Source organism: Chlamydotis macqueenii, chromosome 8, assembly GCF_036417535.1.
Source record: "Chlamydotis macqueenii isolate bChlMac1 chromosome 8, bChlMac1.mat, whole genome shotgun sequence".
NCBI lineage: Eukaryota > Metazoa > Chordata > Aves > Otidiformes > Otididae > Chlamydotis > Chlamydotis macqueenii.
The window spans coordinates 7,210,287-7,231,599 of record NC_141563.1 but is presented as its reverse complement, the minus strand read 5'-3'; the positions used below and the strand labels follow the sequence as shown (position 1 = coordinate 7,231,599).

General features: G+C 43.2%; 2 protein-coding genes across 3 annotated transcripts in view; one reads left to right on the top strand and one right to left on the bottom strand.

The window, feature by feature from the left end:
* The window catches only part of LOC104479318 (putative oxidoreductase ZK1290.5), a 46,776-nt gene extending 46,267 nt beyond the window's left edge, over positions 1-509 (bottom strand). For both annotated transcript variants that reach the window (XM_086753084.1, XM_086753085.1), the window contains exon 1: positions 324-509. In XM_086753084.1, coding sequence (XP_086609210.1) covers positions 324-408 — 85 coding nt within the window. In that variant the 5' untranslated portion in view covers positions 409-509. The remainder of the gene's footprint in view (positions 1-323) is intronic.
* DPH5 (diphthamide biosynthesis 5) lies at positions 376-19,900 on the top strand. Its single transcript, XM_086753086.1, has 8 exons — positions 376-527; positions 1,030-1,165; positions 3,989-4,113; positions 6,947-7,055; positions 15,815-15,935; positions 18,174-18,213; positions 19,209-19,312; positions 19,653-19,900. The coding sequence occupies exons 2-8, from the start codon at positions 1,031-1,033 to the stop codon at positions 19,874-19,876; spliced, it is 858 nt and encodes a 285-aa protein (XP_086609212.1). The 5' UTR covers positions 376-527; position 1,030; the 3' UTR covers positions 19,877-19,900.
* The last annotated feature ends 1,413 nt before the right edge of the window (positions 19,901-21,313 follow it).

The window sequence follows — 21,313 nt, the reverse complement described above, 5'->3', positions numbered from 1 at the left end:
CGGGAGATGCGCACTCCCGAGCGGCACAGGAGCTGTTTCCCAGCCCACCCTGCTGCAGGGCCCACCGAGCAGGGCCGCGAAGCTTCCCCCGGCCATAAACAAGCCTCCGGAGAAGCCAGGCGGCCTCAGCAGAAGGCCCAAGCCCAGCCTCCCCCCGAGGCGAGCCCGGGCGTGGGCCAACGGCGGAGCCAAGCTGCGGCGGGCCGGCCCAACCTTGCGGTCAGCCCCCGCCACCTGACGGCGTCTGCTCAGAGGGAGGCGTCTCCCGGCGCGGCTTCCGGCCGGGCCCGCCGCCAGCTCCGCCGCCAAGGCGCGGCACTTACCGAGCCCCAGCACCGGGATGCTCCGGCCGTTGGCGAGCGGCACCGCGGGGAAGCCGCCCTCCCCGCCCCGCTCCGCCGCGGCCATGCTTAGCGGGGGGCGGGGGGGGGGAGCACTACAACTCCCAGCATCCCCTGCGGCCGCAGAGCGCCGCAAAGCGCGGCGGGGGCGTGGCCGCTGGCGGCGGCGCGGGCGGCGGGAGGCAGGTGGGAGAGGGGCCGTTGGCGGCGGCGGCGGGCGGGCCGGGGGCGGTGGGGGAAGAGGCGGCTGACGGGAGCGCGGAGATGTGGGGCGAGGGGCGACGTCTCGGTGGGGCGTGAGGCGCCCCGGCTGATCCCCGTTTCCCTCCCGTGATAGGTGGCGGCGGCGGCGCTGGGCCTGGTGGCTGTAGCAGCCCTCCCCCAGCATAGAATCACAGAAGGGTTTGGGTGGGAAGGGACCTTCAAAGCCCACCCAGCCCAGTCCCCCTGCCAGGAGCAGGGACATCTCCAACCAGATCAGGTTGCTCAGAGCCCCGGCCAACCTGGCCTGGAACGTTTCCAGGGATGGGGCATCCACTGCCTCTCTGGGCAACCTGGGCCAGTGTTCTATAGAAAAGTTTTTTTCCTAATTTCCAATCTAAATCTACCCCCCTCTATTTTAAAACCATTATCCCTCGTCCTATTGCAACAGGCCCTACTAACCCGCCTTTCCCCATCTTTCTTGTAGCATGCTGTACCTGGTGGGGCTGGGCTTGGGAGATGCCAAGGACATCACAGTGAAGGGGCTGGAGGCGGTGAGGCGGTGCCGCAGGGTGTACCTGGAGGCCTACACGTCCGTCCTCACGGTGGGCAAGGAAGCGCTGGTAGGTCTGGCCGCTGCTGTGCCACAGGGCCGGTGCTGGGCCTGCTAGGCCGGTAACGTCAGCGGGAGAAACTGGCAGTGTCTGTTCTCGGAAAAAGTATGTACGTGACCTTCACGTCCTATATTTTGTAGGAGAAATCATTTTGCTACCTTGTGAGAAGACTGGAACGAAAACTAATTTCCCTTCCTACAAGTAATGCTTGTATTTTGACACTAGTCTTCATCTCAAGCTCTTAACAACATGCTAATCCTGAAATGCTGGAGAACTTGGTCAGAATAATGTCTGATCTGATTTAAAAAAAAAAAAAAAAAAAAGACATACAACAAAAAAAAGATGTTTTGAAGCCTTGAACCTCTGTGTCAGCCTAAGCTGTTCTGGTACCTGCTAGGAATAATAATTCAAGCGTCTCAGATTTCCACGTTTCCTTGTGGGCCAGGCTGTCTCACCACCTTGAGGCTTCCAGAACATACACAGTTCAGTCAGAGGTGGGCTGTTGAACAACGTGGAGATTAGCTTTTTGTTAGTAAACACACCTTCTTGGAAGAAGACAGTAATAAAAATGTACAAATTATAACTCTGGTGAGTTCACTGGCCATAGAAAGTTTAGTCTTGAACTAATACCAAAAAAAAAAAGGGGCTTACCTACCCAAAGAACAAGGATCTTGCCTCCAAAGAACCTGTGTAGTACTGTACAGAGATGGTATCTGAGTCTTGGATGCTGTAGGGCTGTGATGTGTGCGTATCTGTACGTACACACAGCACATGAGACTTGTAGCTTGTGTGCAGCATTAGGAGGTTTCCAGATACGAGGTAGGCTAGAGTATTCGGGACCATCTCTAGTATATATCTGCTGTATTTTGAAACGGAGATACACTCCATGATTTTCTGTTTTTTTTTTCAATGCACCAAGGCAATCAGAGTTGAAATTAATCCATTCAAAACAAAATTTTTTTTGTTGTTGTTGTTCTTGCTGGATAATTGGAAAATTGCAAGATAGAAATGATTACTTGAATATGTTTACTTTGCAAAATCTGCATTTGCTATAAAAAGATGGATTCCTAGCCAGCTGAAAATAAAACATTGAATAATAGAAAAACACTAAATATTTTTTGTGTGGTTATTTGGGGATTTTTGTCCTTTATTGTTTTTAAGCCTTTTGGAAACCCTGAAGTCCCAAAGATGGGGTAATTGGGAAAAGTTATCAGTAAACACAGAGTATCAGCCATCAGCCCCCAATTTGGTGAAAGAACTGGACCCAGTGACCTCCCAGCGAGTCTACATTTTAGTTTTTGTCAGGAGCGTGCTTTTTATATATTCTCTAACGAATGTGCTTTGATTTGCGTTGTGGAGCAGTCTCAAAGCATGCAAATGGATTCCGTTAGACGGAAACAAACTGAAAGGTGTGCTTCTGGGAATGCACCTGAAGTGTTCTGCAGCGTGCGTTCGCTTACGGTACTGGAGGACAGTTAGTCTGGTCCGATGGTACACCCACCAAAATGACGGAGCATTGTTACAGAGATCTTGGCACCCAGCTGCTTTGCTTTACCGATCCGCTCCTGTTGCTGCTGTGCTGCTTGCTAGCGTTCATCTAGTGTAAGATACACAACAAAAACAAGAGGAGTGTCAAACCTTGTTGTAGTTAATTTAGACCCCGTCAGTACTCTGGGGTGGCCATCAGCCGTTCTGAATCACCGATACAAGATTTGCTTATACATTTATTTTATCTCCTTTCTAAGGAATCTGTACGGGTTGCGGTCTGTTTCACAAGGAAAGTAATATCCTCATTTCACAGAGGTAGAGAAACTTATCCCAAAATGGTGAGGAAGTCATCTTTCGAAAAGGGAACCAAACTGCGTAACCGAGGTCCGATACCTGGTACTCTAACTATTGGATGGATTTTTTTAATGGAAGCACTGCTCTGCTTCCCTAACAAGTATCATGGTTCTCTCGTCAATCCACTAATCTTTGCAGACAAAGATGAAGCTATCACTGAAGTCACAGGAGAAGTCAGAGATAAATGTTTCTGGACCATAACTGACTTAATATTTTTATAAATCTGTTAATATTTGTAATACCACCCAAATTTTCTGAATACTATTTAAAACAAAACCACCTTTTCTTGGTCTATGCCCTGGACAAAAACCTGAGATGTGAAATGTATGGTGAAACATGACTTACAGAGACAGATAAGTTCAGGATGGGCAGATAACACATTTGTAGAGCTAACTGAAGTTTGATTACACGTGAGGTTGATTCTGGAAAGAAAGGCTTTCAAAACCTGCAAAGAGACACAACGATTACTGAGCTGCTGAAGAGAAGCCAAGGACACAATCAAATACACTTTTACTTACATACCTGGTAAAATATTTCTTACAGAGAACTGAAGACGCAGGATTAATATGAAATCGTTTCTTAGATGTGGTTAGTTACAATGTACTAAGAAAAAATCTAACAAACGAGGTTGTGGTACAGCTAGTGTTGTATTTGCGTCTCGTTTGATGTCAGTATTGTAACTAACCTACGCAGTTAGGCTCAGACTTGGAGGAGGGGACGCCTTACAGTACGACGACCGGTTAAATGAACTATACCTAGAGTCCACCCAGGTACCTTCTCTATGCAGGTGTGATTGAGCAGCTCCTCCACTGACACAGAAGGCATAAAAAAACCAAGTCAAGAATAATGTGCTTGACCAATTTTTGTGAATTCAGGAGCTGCTGTGTGGGAAGCTTAGGTGTTCCAGTGTCTATTGTCTGTCTTCCTGAGAGATAAGAAAACGCTCCCAAGTGTCTTACTTCGGTGTTTCTTATTCATTTCGATTTGTAGGAAGAGTTTTATGGAAAGGAATTGATTTTGGCTGACCGAGAAACAGTGGAACAAGAAGCAGATAGCATTTTAAAAGAAGCTGATGTTTGTGATGTCGCGTTTCTTGTAGTTGGTGATCCCTTTGGGTAAGACAAAGCAACGTTTTAATTATTGCTCTAGCTTGATTACTGTCTTTTTTAAATAGGAAGGAGCCATACTCCATAACGGTAATTCTTTATGAAGAAGCTGATTTTCAGACCAGAAGCACTTTTTAATGCAACTGCCTACACTTTATCCTGCTTTGGAGTTTCCTTGCCCAGATATCCCTTACAGATAGGAATGTGGACGTTTCAGGATGCATCAGTTTTCCCTTCAGCACTCACTTATTTCATTCTCCATGCTAACATTTATAGAGAATACTTTGCTCCAGGTTTTATCTGCTAACAGAAGAAATTCTAGGATATCACATAATTAAGACGTGTGCTATGTTTTTTTTTTTAATGAGAGTATTCCTCTAGTTGCTATTTGTACTTACAAGCTGCAGCTTTTATGCTCAGTTGTTTTAGAATGAATACTGATTGTTGGTTGTAAAGTGCTTCTGCTTTGACATACACTAGTTTTTAAAATCACTTAGGTCGTCATAAATGTCTTCTCATTTTGGTTTATTAAGCCTTTTGTTTCCACTTTCTGTTTCTGCTGAAAAGTATAGTCTTTTTCAGTCACCAGAAGGATCTCCTTCTGTCTTTCCAGTCAGGCATCATCAATCTGTAACGTCAAGCCGTACAGAAGAGCTTTTAGTCTCCAGCTGGTGATTCAAGATTTATACCATAGTGTTAAGGGGCAGAAGAAAAACCAAATTACTGAGCATCCTATTTGTGAGTGAAAAAATAGAGAGAGTTTATGAAAAAGAGGAGCAGCTTGCACATCTGTCAAAAGCGGGTAATTTGTGTAGATACAGGTTGAAGGGAACTGGCAGGAGAATATTATCTTAAAGTAGTACTTACGGGCAGACAATGTTGTATTTCAGAAATATTAATTGTACTTTCAGTGCATGTTAACGTTAAAGCATTAAAATTAGGATTCATTGAGATTGTAGAGCCATGTTACCTGTACCTTTGTGCTCCCATCCAGTGACTGGATAAGAAAAAAAAAAAAACCTACTTGTGTTGAAATGTCATGGCTCCTTGTAAGCAGTATCTTCATGTGCCTCAGTTATCATTAGTTGCGGTGTCAAAATACCTCAGTTCTGATTACCATACTATAGCATTATAGAAACCTCCCCTTTTTTTGAATGAATTCCTGCTCTCAAAATATTTGTCTTCTCAGCTCTTAATATCGCAGCACACAGAACCCTAAGGATTTAGAGGTTCCTGAGGTTACTAGGAAAGAGTAGTGGATGTTTCTGTCCTAAGAGGAGCCATACAGAAGGCGTGTAGAAGCCACGTGACTGCAGCTGCTGGTAGAGTTTCAAGTATATTTGCTGGTAGGAAGAGTCCTTGGCAGCCTTAGGACATCTCGGGTGTTGGTGGTTAACAGTTAAAGTGATAACACAAGCCGTGCCCGTGCCATTCTCCTCACCGTTGTTCACTGCGAGTTTTTATCTGCGTACATGGTAACAGCTATGGATGTGCTAGCAGAAACCTGACAGTTTTAGTAGTTCAGTGGAAAGCCCACCTTCATCTAGGCTGCTGCTAACATTGGTGTTATTCTACCCATAAAACTTAAAATCAATATCAGTGACAGAAATACCAGTACGCCTCTGTGCGCAGAGGGCTGACTCCACGCAGCCTTTGCTGGCATTAGCCGAGTGCTCCTGAGGGCACTTCTGCTCCTAGCTGCAGTCATTACGGATGGATCTGCTGGGAGAAAATACTGGTTGGAGCAAATTTCAGTGAATAAAGGCAGCTGATCCCTTGGTCAATATTAGCATAACCCCAAAATCCTCCAGTGCTCCTTGGCCTACGTATGCGAAGGGAATAGTACAAGGCCGTAAAACTAGTCCACCCTTCTCTTAGAGCAGGCGTTCCTAAACCACCTTTGCTTATGGGAGTCAGGAGCATAGTTGGTTTACTGAAAGTGTTGGTTTAGATCACTTCACGGCATTCTCTTAGATCTGGGAGAGCTTGTTTATATCGGGGCCTCTGATTTCCCAAAATCAGATTTTATTTTTTTTTTCCTCCTCCAATGAAATTGATTTCTTTTTTAAAATGATCGATGCTTAGAGCCTTGCAAGCCACTGCCACATTTGTGTTCCACTCTGAAGGACCTGATCTGCCCATTGGTGCTAGTCAGACATGCAATGTCAAATTATGAGACTAAAAATCGGGGGAATTCTGTTAAGGTAACTGAACCAGGCCAGTGTGAAAGCAGTCTTCCTATTTAGTTATTCTGCTCAGCATATGCTATTTCTTTCTTTGGAATGGCCACACAGAAATGTGTGGCACATCTTGGGAAGGAGATGACTAAGGCCATCGTTCAGGTTTGGTAAATTTAGGCAAGGGGTAGGGGCATATCCATATTTCACATGGAAAATGGAGCCTCTAGCATGTGTCTAGCCTCAAACTTAGGCACTGTTAATTTCAGTAATGTGTCTTAAATATTATAACAGTTGATATACTCTAAGAATGTTTTTTCTAGGTACTGCATGCAGTTTACCTCAGTCTGTTTAAAGTTCTCGTCTGAGCGTGTGGCTTTCCTAGCACGCGCTGGTGCGGACGGGAGAAGGCCTGGCTGTGCAGCGAGCAAGGAAATACTGGAGTTTTGTTGAAGCCTATGCCAAAGAGAGCTGACGTTTACAGTTCAGCAGATGTCCAACAGACACCTGCAGAAGACAAAGGATAAATAGAACTTTCCTTTTCAAGTACTTGCCAAAGCTACTTTAAATTTAAAGCGACTTGAATTTTACTTTCAAAACAAACTGTAGTGCTAGTAACATTCGGTCACTTTTCCATCTTTAATTCCTTTCTCTTCTTACCACAGGGCCACGACACACAGTGATTTGATCCTGCGTGCAGTAAAACTGGGGATTCCATATCAAGTAATCCACAACGCGTCAATAATGAACGCAGTGGGCTGCTGCGGTTTACAGGTAACGTTTTTGTGTATATGCTGTTCCACAACTGCTAAACTTAGCATTGGTGAGCTCTTCTGCTGCTGTAGCAGTGAGTGTTGCAATCTGAAGTCTGAAGATCTGTAGCAACTGTACACTTCTGCTGGCAGAAGCTGTTAACACTTCCTTTTCAGCGTGCTGCGTGTCAGCAAAAGTCCCTTTTGACGAGCGCATGTGTGTGTGAATAGTAACACTTCCATTCTTCTCTGCTCTCTAACTTCCCTCTGCCCCGGGAGACTTGGATATTGAAGTTATTTTACAGATAAAGCTTTGCTCGTGTTGGCTTCTTTTGACTACTGATGGTCACCTGATAAGTTTAAGAATTAACTGGGTTGTTACTCTGTTGGGAAATACGCTGGTCTTATCATAAAAGGAACACATGCAGAAGCCTGTCTGTATGCTCAGCTCGGATCATAACTAATTCCAAAATCTCCTCTAGGATGCATTCTTTCTCTCCAGGGTTGGCCTGTTTTCACTTTCTGCCCAGAGAGGAGGGGTTTGCTTAGCCAGGGACTAGAAGAACAAGTGACAGGTTTTGTGCTTCTTGAATGGCTGAGGTAGAAAGGCCTAGTGTCCTCCAAGAAAATACTCTACTACTTCCTTTTGCAAACATATAGGTCCATTATTATCTTTCCTGCATGAAAAAGGTTAGAGCAGTATACGGATTGTAACTAATCACATACAAAAAGCTTTGTTAAAGCTTCCCCGTCTTGTTTTCATTCATTACTTTAACATAGAACTTGCCCTCTCAAAGTTCAGAGTGGCTCCCTGTGTATGGGAACCCCTCAACCATTTTACCAGAACTGAAAACAAGCACAGGAATGTGCTGCAGACGGGAGCTGAGAGTTTGAACAATAAGGTATTGTCACTGAAGGAGGAAGCGTTCCTTGCTAGCTTAACATAAAAGAACACCGTTATTCAAGTTACTCCTTCAAATTTACGCTGACAAACTGCAATAGCCTTATTTCAGTGCTGTCCAGCAGCAGAAAATCTGTTGCAATAAGCTGCGCACTATCTCTGGCTCTGATGACGTCTGAATGGTTTAGAAATGCGAGAGCCTGCTCTGAGCTAGCAGTTCAGCAGCCCTGCATTGACACCTGTTCTGAGACGCGAACACTAATGCTAAAGGCAATGCAGCATAAGATTCACATTCTTTATAATTCTTCCCGTGAGCGCTTTCTTAGTGATACTTGCCTATTGCTGTAAGGCAAAATTGTATTTTAGGAAGGAAATAGGCTCCTTGGTGTCTTAAATCTACATGTTCAGCAGACAGATTGCAGCTGTCGCATGACTGCACTGACTGGGGCGGGTACCACAAGAGATGAGGCTGGGGCTCACCCTTTCCCCTTTTGGCTCCATGGTGGTGCAAATTTTGCTTCTGCTGGCGGGCTGTTGACAAGTAGTTTGTACTACCCGCCGTCTTTTTACGTTCGTCGGGAAGGAAGATGCAAGTCTCATATTCCCAAAGAGAGCAGGTGACTAAGTTTTCTGAAAGTTTGCTTCCCCTCACGACTGCAGCTAGGCATAGGGAGGAGGAGCACAGAGCTTCTAGGTTAATTGAAAAAAAGAGCGGAAAACGAACTGGGAATACATTGCAAACCTTCGTATGGTCTTTTCACATACGCAGAGTTTTGGAGATGAGTTTCTACTTCCTTAGCCCACGGTGAAGGGAACAGGCTCTGAAGGAAATGTGATGTTATTCACTCTGGCATTAGTCCCCTTTTCCATTCTGGCTTGGGAGGGGCTGCCTTCTCATAAGTCAACATTCCTGGTGGTGTATAAACCATTTTAGGAAATAGTGATCATATTGTATTACTGGATGGATTATAAGCAGCTGTATGTTTAACTCTTCATTTCACCTTACAGGCATGAACCGCAAGCGAGGGGTATCTTACAAGAAAGCAGCCTATGATTTAATTAGAGTTGTGGTGGAGGTTTATGATTTCTTTACTTTCATGGCTGTCTCCTGCCATCAATTTAGTTTTGGAGTTACTGTGTTTCAAATCGCGAAGCTGCTGTCAAGTATAGCAGGGATTCCTCTTTTGCTTCACCACAGAAAAGGCTTGGCTTTTTTTTCTTGTTTTAATCTGATTGTGATAAAAAAAACCCCTCTCTCTTTCTTTCTTACTAGAGAAAAACAGGAAACACCTTTATAGGCTGTTCATGTGCGTAGTGAGCTGTAACTGCTGATTAGGCCCTTAGTAAAACGCAGCTACAGCCTCGTCTGGTCACAAAAGAACACATTTCTTGTCATCAGAGCAATGTCGCTGTGCAGCCAACAGCATTCTGGTAGCTGCGCAGTTTTCCTGTATAGCAGTGAGTTACTGAAGGCAGCAGAGCATTAGTGATTGTTTGTCACCTTCAACTCATAGACACGTTTCTTGCCAAATTGTGAAGAACATCGCCAATCGTAAAGAACACCTTTTTCTTTTCCTACTGCCTTGCCCATTTAACAGAATTAGTGCAGCTGTTCTGAAGGCTGCACAGGTGGAGATTGTGCAAATTCAAAGAACAGGGCTTCTTCAGTTGAAAATTTAACTTTTTGAACTTCTAGGAAGCTCTCACAGATTGATCCAATGAGCTACAGCTATGGAAAGCAGGGGATGGTATAACTCAGCAAAGTATTAGTCTGACTGAGGATGAGTTACTATTACCTGCTGTGGCTCCCTCTTCTACACTGTTCTTGCTGTGCCTCACTGCGTCAGATTTTTTGGTTTTTTTCCCCAAGGCTGAAGAACATCTTTTTCCCCCTCAAAAACAACCACTGGTGAAGAAAGTCAGGCAGCTCAGTATCTACGCACACAGCCAGGGAAGACAGGGAGAGGGGACAGAAGTCCCCACGGGAAGGCCGAAATCCTCAGAGAGCACTTCTAGCAGGTAGTAACTAGTGAGGCAGTTCAGCTTTCCTCGGCAGCAGCTGCGCGGTAGTTCCGTAGCTCCGGAAAGCATAGTATTTTGGGTTAACAGGCTTACCTCTGTTCTACCACTGCTCAGCTACCCTGTGAGCAAGCTGTTGCCTCGGCTTTATCTGACTGGGATTCAGCATTGCAAGCGGAGAGCAAGGGGAGAGCTTCGCCTGGCTCCAGCGGGTTCAATCTGTACCCACACTCAGATTTTCAGAACAGGACTGAGAGACTGCCATGGCTTTTAGCCCCAGAATAACAAGGCAGAAAACTCAGGATATCTCATTTACATCTTTTTGCTTCCTTCCTAATCTGCGTGACATCCGGGTTAGTTTGGGAAGGTCACTGGCCACAATGATGCTCTCAGGACAGAGTTCTCTCCGCCCCAGGTCCAGTAACGTACCTTGGAGGCAGCAGTAGGGGTGGTCAAACACGTGAGGAACACTCTGCATCGTACTGATCGTTACTCACGTAAAGGAATGATGCAACTTGAAATGGCTTTAGAGAATGGCATTGCTGTGAAAAAAGAGACCTGAGAACTAAAGTGCAAAGGTGGAGGCAAGCCGTGGGATGAGACAAAAGACTAAAATGAGACACTCCTTTCTGGGAGAGTGATTTTGCTAGTTTTGAAAGCATTAGCTTTATATTTTGATAGAGTAGCTAGGAAAAAAACATGTCCTGGCAAAGACCTGCCTTTCTTTTGAGACATGCCCACTTTCCACCTGAATAGCTTCAGAACAAACAGCTGCATGCCCCCTTGTTTCTTTCAGTGACTCATACTGATTTTTTTTTCTTGTTTGCAGTCCAGTTAATTTTTGTAAGATAATTACGGTTATAAAATAATTTTGTCTTTTAGCTGATCACTTAAATGCAAAAGCAGTGCTTACTCTTATTTTTGAGTCTTTACTGAACAAGTGAGTACATTTCCAGTGTCAAGCAGAAAAATATTACTTCTAGATAAGGAAGCTGAAGGATGCTGTCATTACTCGCTGTGCTCATAATGAAATAGAAAAGCTGTTGTAGCTGCAGGAGCGGAACCTGAGGGTTACACCCTTTCCTAGTGCCCTAATCTTAAAGAATAGTCTTTGCTCTAACAGGAGTGGCTCTATGCAAAATGTTTTCTGTTCACTGAAAGTTACAGCAAACTGTTTTCCACCACTGGTTGGTTTTCTCAAAGCTTCTGAGCCTTTTAGAAGCTGGCATTTGTTTCTCAGACCAATTAAAGGTTAAATCAGTTCTAGGCACACTACTTTATTACTCCCAATTGCTGTTCAACTTAGTGCCATTTGTCACCAGCAAACACAACCCAGAAACATCCATTTAATCAGAGCAGATCTTTTTTTTCCTCTCTTTTAGAGATCTTTGTTTCAGATTAGTAACCCAAGGAATCATTGTTTGAGATTCCTGGGAAGAGTCTTAGGAGAGCATTAAAGGTAAGGTGACATTACCTTGGAGGGAAAAGCCTGTCCCATTCAAGTTTGCTTGCAGTTTCTAAGTCTTTTGATAGCTGAATTTTGTTCTGCTGTGGAGCAGCTATTTCCTAAGTGCTGATACAGGAGGCGGCCAAGATAAAAATGTGTTCTTCCCCCCAGCTGCTTTTATGTGATTTGTCTCAGCTGTCTCCTGAAGACTGCAATCATGTAGAGTGGGCTTCCCTCAGCCAAACATCCTTTTCCTCACAGTTCCTTTCTCTTTGGCATGTACTAAGGAAACAGGAGATTTTGGGGACAACTGAGCCAATCTGTTGGCTTGCAGTACAAAAAGGAGTTGTAGCCCCATGTGTGTGAGTGGTAAAAACTTTCAGTTTCATGTGAAGGTACTCATGAGGGCTGTTCAAAGCTGCTAAAGCTCTGTGGTGCTAAATAAGATAGCGTCAAGGGCTAGAGCTAGGCTTGTGGTTGTTTCATACGACCAATTACAAGCAAAAATGAAGCTCGACTGGTTCTTGCTACTTCTTTGTTGATGATTGTCCTACTTCCTAAGCTTTAGGAGAAAAAGCCTCTTGGTGTCTGCCAGTGGGATGTGAGCAGGCCGTGCAGTATCTTCATTTGCAGAACGCACTTGTCCTGTGAGAACAATCAGCACTATAACCTGTGACCACCTCAACACGGAACGCAGCTGAGGAGTGGTTTGCAGGCACTGGCACGTAACGATAAGATTCCTTTTAACCTTCTTCCCCTGACATGTATCCAGTTCTGAAGCTGTCTGAAATTTTAGGAGAGGAGGTAGGCTTGTAAGTGAAGAATTGCTTTGTCACCATTGCAGCTGAGACAGCAGTAATTCTGGGAAAGATGCTGTAAAAATAAATGTCTGCATTTTGAAATGTTTACTTCGTGGTTTCTGTGCAGCTGTTGCTCTACTGACCTTTAATATTATCTCGCCTCTTCTCTCCTGCTTGCTTTAGTACTTTTGAGAGGGGATGGGGGAATCTTCCTTTTTTAATTTCCCTATTTAGTCTCATCTTGTTCCTTCTTTTTATGCCCTATATATTTGTGGTGATCAGCCACACCAGTATTTTAAGTGAGGACCGTTGATCTGGACAGCTTCAGGTGTCTAATGTCATTCCAACTGGCCACTAACAAAGTTGCTCAGTAGTTTCCTTGAGATACCACTTGCATGCAGGCTTTCCAAGCTGAGATCACGGTGCAGCGCTTTTTCTCTCCTAGTTTATTCCAGTCTCTCAATCAGCAATCAATTCTGCTTGTATAAACAACGAGTAAAATAAGAAATGTCATTCATGGAAGGGTTAAAAATACTGACTGAAAACAGGCAGCCTGGTACCAAAAGCTGTCAGACATTCTTTCATGCGATGTGTGTCAATAAAATAGGAATTTATAGCGTATTCGGAGGTGACGAAGGTGTGAGTTGAAGAACAGCTTTCCGCAGTATTTTGTGAGAGGCAGAGAAGTCGAGCACACAGAGCATTGCCTCGCGGTAGAGAGTTCTGGCTTCCTTTCCTGCCTTCAGCTGTTGCAAAATTTAAGTGCACAAAGCTTTGCTTAAGCTAATTACTACTTGGGCGGGGGGGGGGAGGGGGGGGGGGCGGTATTTCCAAAGACTGAGGTCTTTCAAAATGTCCTTTTGAAATTTTTCTGTGAAGTTCTTGAGCAGTAGGGAGAAGGTAAGAAGGTTAGTTTCTGAGCTGAGAACCCGAAACGTTGGCCCAGCCATTTCGCTGCGACCCTTTGAAATTTAGGCACAGAAGACCGCTGTGAAACTTCATTTGCTCTTGCCTCTCTGTAGAGCTGTGCCAGCAACAGCATGATCGTTTCACTGACAGTATACAGAGCTCTTCGTTGTCTTATTGAATTTCTTCTTGACAATCTCAAAGCGTGACATTGATTTTTAGTTGTGTTGTAATACACCTTGGTTAACAAACGTGTGACCATCTTATTCCAACCACAAGCAGGATTTCTGGAATTTTGGAGCTTACTTAGTCTTTTATGGTTGGTGGAAGGAATATTTATTAATTTCATTAGACTCTGGCTCTGGCCTGTTTCATCTTGTTGGTGTAGAAGCTACTTCCGTGCTGTCCAGGTGCTGAGAAAACAAGTGAATTTTTTGAGGTTAGAAGTACAGTTTTCTTTGACATCAATACTTTGTGAAGATATTCTGAAGTTATTTCTACTGAACAGACAGGCCACTTCTGACAAAAATGTTTTATTCTTATTTGATATTAATGCAAAACCTGGCAAACAAAGGATGGATTCAGGGGATCTGCCTGGCAGTGCTTGCACAAGAAGGATAACTTGCTTAACATCTTTTTGGCAAAGACGATGGAGAATCTTTGTAATCATCAATGGAAAAGAGAAAAATCGCAATCAGAACAAGTGCTGTAGGGGATAAAGTTGAATGCCCGACTTGTTTTTAACATGTGGATGAGTGGTTTAAAAGATCTGGTTCCCAACAAAACACTTCCCAGATAGTAACGTTTTGCCCATTTTTGCACATCCTTTTCTTGGCTAAAATGCAGAGGTGGAAGTTTCTCTCCTTCGGGTTATTAAAACCCCAGAGGGACTGGGACAAGATTTGAAGTTAATGGAGGCCACTTGCTGTGCTGAAGGAGGGCTGCTGCTCTTTGGGAAGTGGCTGCGGTGGCTTTCGGGTGACAGACGGTAAGCTAGTTGGGTAGGTTGCTGCAGGACATTTCAGCAGTTGTTGATGACAAGGTATACGCCCTCAGGTGCTCTAAGAAAAAAGAAAGAGAAACTCATTGTTCCAATAGTTTTCCTTCAGAGTTGGTACAAAATGGAAACAGTTCTAGCTAGCCACATCTCTCTTCTTTTTCTAGAACACAGCCTTGAAATAGTTAACAAGGTACATCAGGAGCAATTCATTTGGTTCAACGTGTATTTAGTTTACTGGAAGAACCTTCAGGTTGTGAAATGTACGCTGGGTGTTCTTGTCCTTGTGCTAGAATGAAATATTTAAAAGAGGAAATGTTTTCAGTAATATTCCAGGAATCTTTCAATAAACACTGTTCCTATAAGCATAAATGGTTAAAAGTTGAGCTTTTGCTCCCTTGAAACAAACGTGTTTCTGATTTGACTCAAATTCTGCTCTGCCAGCATAAAGGAGTTAAAACCGCAACCTAATGCCACAGTAAAGTCAGTATGTGTAAGGGAAGCCCCAGCTGGCACCGAGCTGCCAGAGCTGCTTCTGCATAGCGTCCTTTTCTCTGCTAACAGCACAGACCCCTCCTTGGAAAAGCCCTTTTTCCTTCCAGGTTTGCAGAGAAAGTGGGGAGGTTCATCTGCACGGCCATTGTTTCTCTGGTGGGCTTGAGTAGACAGAATATTGGCAAGATGGAAAAATCCATCTGGGATGGCCACATTCCAGAGCTCAGCTGACCAAAATTGATGCCTGGTTTTGCCCTTTTTCAAAAACTTCCAAGCCAGATGCTGCCTTAGCTTACATATGGCTTTGGCTTTTGCATCACTGAAAATTATTGGCAAGACTATCGCTTCAGATGTCCTCACGGAGATTTGGGACTTACAGTAATAAATCGTGTTAAGGCTGAGAATAAAATCAGCGAGTATGTTTGACATAGGATCTACTAGCAACACTTTTCTTACCGTACACGCATTAAAAATGTTGCACATCTCTGCTTCGTGCACAATCTGCCCCCCTGTCTTCTGATCGTCACAGCCACCGGCTCTTCAGACCGTAACTTCTTTTCCATGGAGCAGCTTTCATCTGCAGGAAAGGGCTGCTGTAATACAAATACTGCTGTATCAGCAGAGTCAAAACACTGTAAGTATTGTGAGATTATTAGGGGTTGCCTAGCCTTAAACAAAATAAGAAGTAATAATCTGGGTCCTAATCTTACAAAGTTTTTGCCTTTAGAAGGACTCCAGAATTAAGTAACAAAGAATAGAAGGTGGATTGAAAAACTGCATTCAGGCATAGGTAAAAACTTTACAGGTAGTTCATTAGTTGTCCTTTAACGTGCTTTACTCCTTGGAGAGTAAAAGAACAACAGTCTATATTCTGAAGAACAAAACCCAGTTCACTAACTACACATTTTGTTAAAAAGAAAGGAGGAAATGCAAAGGCATGCACTAAAACTAGTCAAGAGGTAGACTTCTCTACCCTGTGTGTGTACCGGGCAGTTTTTCTAAAAGGAAGCATTCTTTTTGATGAAATGTTTCATTAGGTATCTATGAAAGAGCAAATTTAAGGATCTTACAGGAAAGTACTCTCCCTGTGGCACGAAACTTCTTTCTTAACTTGGCTCAGGACTTCGCAGTCCTGCCAATTGTTCGCAGTTTTCATAGCATTTTTATTGCATCCTCTATTTTTTCTCATTGTTACTGCATTTGTTTTGTTTTACAGTTGTACCATTTTGGAGAGACGGTTTCTATCGTTTTCTGGACAGACACATGGAAGCCAGAGAGCTTTTTCGACAAGATCGAGAAGAACAGGCAGAACGGAATGCACACACTGTGCTTACTTGGTAAGCAGCAGCTACCCCGGTTCCTTAGCTACCATCTTACGCATCGTCCAGAAACAATAGCGATAGGCATGGGATGAAGGCTGTGATTAAAGAAATGTTCTTAGCGAACACGTATCTTTGAAAACATACTCAAATTTGAAACATTAGTGTATGTGTACTTAGTCATTGCTCATGCTACAGTGGCCAGGAATTTCTCAATTCCTGTTCAGAAAATCTGGAAGAAATTATAGAATCACAGAATGGTTTGGGTTGGAAGGGACCATTAAAGCCCATCCAGTCCAAGTCCCCTGCCAGGAGCAGGGACATCTCCAGCCAGAACAGATTGCTCAGAGCCTTTGTAGAAGTCAAGTAGGAACAGGAGGCCCCTGTTTGCTCTAAAGATCACTGTGATTTTAAGCTGGATCTAGCTCAGGATCCAAATCAGATTGCAGCCACCAGCAGCTATCCTTTATTGACTCAGTTAGGTTAGAACTCAAGACATTTGACTTTCTGGGGTGCTAAATCGGACATTTAACCACATTTCTACTTTGTAAGGTGAGAGTCTGTTCCCTAAATTATCTTCTCTAAAGATGTTTTGCCAAAAGGCGACTGCCGTCTGAGAAGATTCAGTGCTGCAAAAAAATGCTTGCTGATGGTGGAGCTGAAACAGAACACAGCTCCTAGCTGAGCGGTGTCCCCAGGCTGACCCCGTGGTGCTGTCTGATCTTCATCCTACCCAACAACCCTCCGCTGAAGGCCACTGGCTGAGTAACTCTGCTCGTCTACACAACTCCTTGAAGATTATGGAACTGCCTGCTTATAAACCATAAGGCACTTGCATATTTGTAGATATAGTTACACACCTTTCTGTGTTATCTTTTAGACACAGCTGGGATCTAAGAGAATACTCATCTCCCAGTGCTAAATAAATTAATGTTTTAAGTAAAAACAAAGTCTGCGGTAACTGGAGGATTCTAAGCAGGAAACAATTTAAATGTATAAGCATCACTGCACATCAGACTTGCCAATGCCTTGAAAGCTGTTTGTGTTCAAAATTGTCTAAAAGTCAGAATTCTGGTGATTTGTTTTAAAGAAGGGTGACTACACAAGCGTTTTGAAAAAGGATTATTACAACTATAATACATTAAAACAAAGTATTTTTTTTGACATTTTGCATAATCATTTCTACGATCTCCCTTTTGAAGTTTTTAAATAGAGTAGGAAGAGAGTAGAAATCTTGAACCCATAAAATGTAACGATAAATCTCGTGTTTCAGGGACAGCTGCGGTACCTGCATCTAATTGTAGCTCCCAGCTGAAAACTACCAATCACGAAATTACTTGTTCCCTTACTACTACCTGGTCACTCTGGTCTATGTATGGGTTGGTTATCCAGCTAGACTGCATTACCAGATAAGAAATGGGACACAAAAAGGTTAGGGCTGATGACCTTCGGAATTCATAGACATATAAGCAATTTGTTAAACTGTGCACTGATCTTCTTGCAGCTTTGCATTTTAAACTCCTTTCATCACAGTCACTTTGATTTAGGAGCTGATCGTATAACTTAAGTGATAGTTTTTTAAAAAATCAAGATTAAAAATGGATCAATCTTTCACGATGATAATATTTTGGGGGCATTTCCATAGAGACAGCGTTCGATTCCCTCTGGGAGAGACTGGTCAATTAGAGTTCCATAGAATTGCCGATGTGCAGAGTCTTACCTGACCCCCCCTTCTCTATTTTTTTTTTTTTGCCCAAATCCTTTTTTTTTCCCATAACAGAAGATTGCTCTAAATCTTGGTGGGGACAGGAAGGAAGTGCTAACGAAAGTCAGGTTCCTGCGTGGCAGTGATGTAATCATTGTTGATCGGTCATGCTGGTTTACCTTTTGTGACCACAACGTACTCATAATTTGTAGTTCTAATCCTCTGGTGTGTTAAACACGTTGGCATTTAGCTGTCCCATGGTAAATATGCCTGCTGTTTGTATACTTCGCAGGATTTTTATTTGTCTATGCTGCTCTGAAATCTGTGAAACTTGGCCTATCTTGGGATAAAATCACATGCATAAAATCACAATATTTTGTGATTAATTCACACGAAACAGTAGGATGTAATCCAAACTCCTTTTTCCTGAAATAGCTAAAATGTTGTTAGGAAGTTTGTACAATCTGCCAATTAAATAAAGCTTTACCGACGTAGAAAACTAAGTGGGAAGTTTGTAGGTAACTTGTATTCTCGTCTGTTTTGTTCTGCAGATATTAAAGTGAAGGAGCAGTCTCTGGAGAATCTAATGAAGTGAGTACTGTTCTGAAAATCTGTAGAAACACACAGTTTTTGCCCATGGTCAAATACTGAACTTACCTGCATCCTCCTCTTGTACTTCTCAGTGGCCACGGTTTTTTGTTTCTTACACGGAGTGGAACTTGTTGGTTCATTACAACAGGACTTGGCTTTATTTACCGGGATTGAATGAAGCTGCAGTAGATATAATCTTTCTTTTAACTATTTCTGTGAGCAGCTTTCCACCTGGCAAATGAAGCGTTACTTTACGACTGTTCTGTCCCATCCTGAAAGAGTTCTGAATTCATTCTTCCTTGCGCTGGCTAGGAACAGCGTGAAGTACTGAACGTGTACCACCCTTTTTAAACAGCTACATAAGCAATATCTAGAAAGTGCTCTTAAGTTCATTTAACTGTATTCAAAACTCTTGCCACGTCTTACTCACCCCTCTGCAGTCTGGATGTTTTGACAGTGGTGGAGAGAAATGGTTACTTTATATGCGTGCTGGAACTCTGGTCCAAAGGAGCATTTGTGAAGTCTCACAGTGTCATTGAGGTTTGTTTATTCTGGAGTTTCAAAATAAATCAGTTTGACTGAATCCACAAGTTGGCAAAGAAAGCGGCATTTCATTTAATAACGTATTTCTAGTCTGTAATCATCTGTCTGCAGGGCATTTGACGGAAAACCAGTAGTTTGCCCTTGAATTTCAGTCTAATGCATCTTTCAGGAGTAGCTGCAAAACCTGCATAGTGCTTCCAGCAGCTGAATTTGCTTTTAGGACTCCTGTGATCTGCCAGCTGGAGGCCCTGCTGCTTCACAGGTGTGGGGAGAGCACAAGAGACTTCTGTCTTCCTTAAAAACTCTACTTTTGTCTAAAGGCTCAGCCTGAGAGCCCCGGCCTGTTTAAGTTCAATTTGCTGGTCTAGAGGTTTCTTGAAATGAACTGGAAGAATGCTGGGGATAATGAAATGGGTTAGATGTGAAATTTCGCTCCTTTTCCTTCCCTGCAGAGGAAGAAAGATTTATGAGCCACCACGCTACATGAGTGTGAATCAAGCTGCAGAACAGCTTCTTGCCATCGTTCAGAACAGGAGGCTCCAAGGAGAAGAACCAGGTATGATTGCTGCAGTGGTTCTGTCTGCAGCTGCCCCTCTCACATCACGCTTACTGATGCGACTCTGAACACCACTGCCTTCATCTTAGCGTTCTCTTGATCTGCAGTTCCCTCAAAGCAAACACAATTCCTGACTGAATTTTGTATTCTACTTCTGCTGTCTTCTCCTTTTTGCTTATAAGCATCCCTAAGCTACAGCTTTATTTTCTTTGAAAAACAACCTTCTTTTAGGCCACTCCAATGATTTATTAAGAAATCAGGTTTAAGCACTTTGAGTGCTTTTTCTTTCATTATAAGACTATTAGTTAATCAATTAAGCATTTAATTTTCTTTCTTACAGAAATAACTGAAGACACAATTTGTGTTGGCCTCGCACGTGTGGGTGCTCCAGATCAGAAGATCGCTTCAGGCACGCTGCTTCAGATGTCTACGGTGGAATTAGGCGGTCCTCTACATTCCTTGATTGTCACGGGCACCATGCATCCTCTGGAATTAGAAATGCTTAAGCTTTTTTCTGTAGATAGTTCCAGTTTTGAAAATTATGCATTTCCAAGGACCACTTAAATAAAAATGGGCCATTTAAATTTTTCCTCCGTCTTTAATTTAACAACAGCTCGAAGTTATTCCTGTGAATATTCAGAGCTTGCTTAAGTGCAGTTATATTGTATACTGCTTCAAAAGACAGCACTGTAGGAACACAAACCTGCTTTTACCTGAGGCTGCGAACTGCAAGCAGCATCTGATGGTGTCAGCTTCTAACACAGAAAAACCCTTAGTCTGATTCAGTTTGTTGACATCTACACGAGCCGCAGGTTGACGACCAGGATGAGAGGTGCAAGTAGAGAACTGAGGAAGCGTGCCAGGTGTCTGTCTGGCATCACTTTTACTGTAGTACATGAACAAAGCCCCCTGCATACTTTGCTGTGAGAGCATTTTACATGTTACATTTTGCTTTTCAACTCAAACTCAGTAGTTCTCCACCAACAGAAACCATTAGTGTGGAAAACGTGTTAGGTCTGCACCCATCTTTACACTTCAGAGAGTGAATACAGATAGGTGAGAATGTTCTTTATGTCTAAACCAAGAAAAACAAGAACTCACCCTTTGGCCAGCTGGTGAAACAGAGGGAGAAGCTGCGCAGAATTTCTTATTTCAGACAATTGCAACTTAAAATAGAATGGGATTTCTTCATATGTTATTGCTCGCATTTTTGAAGGGCTGTACTCAAACTGCAGCAACCACAATTAACCTCAAGTCAATTCTCAGAAAACAGACTGCAAGAATTCTCGTTAAAATCAGCTAATGGATGATGGTGGTCGCTCTTTCAACGACTCTTCACAGTATGTATGACAACAAAGCAGACCTGTATGCTTATTTTTTTTAAACTGAAGATTTATTGGAAAGAAATTTGATCCCATATCTTTTCAGCAATATAGGACATTTAACATTTTATATAGACTGTATTCAAGTAGAAAAGAATACATTAAAAATTTCTAATATTGCACTTGGGACAAGTCATGGCTAAGCTACTAACATTAGCATTCCAGAACAAAATCATACACAGTCTTCAGAATTTTAGCGAGCTGCCTTGTGTCGTCATTAAGGTTTTTTTTTTTACAGGTATTTTGATATACTTTCCTATTCAACTGAAGCTCACTGCTGAGAGTAATTCCTGTAAGTCAAAGGTAAAGGCAAGTGAGATGCTGAATGCAAGCAAGATGCTGTACGCTACCAGGAATGGTTTTGGCAATTTCTTCATTCACAGCATTTCACACTTCAGCCAAAACACCGTAGCGATTCATTTAACTCTTGTACAAGAGCCCAGCACACACATGAAAGACTTCAACGCATGTGGGAAGTGAAATGCACAACTCCTTTTACACATTATTTCTGCCGAATTACCACACAGGCAGCCACCTTTTGTGGCTCACAGACACAGACGCGTCGATTAACACGCGGTGAGACTGGCAGTCTTTGCACGCCAGGCACAGCGGCGGCGCA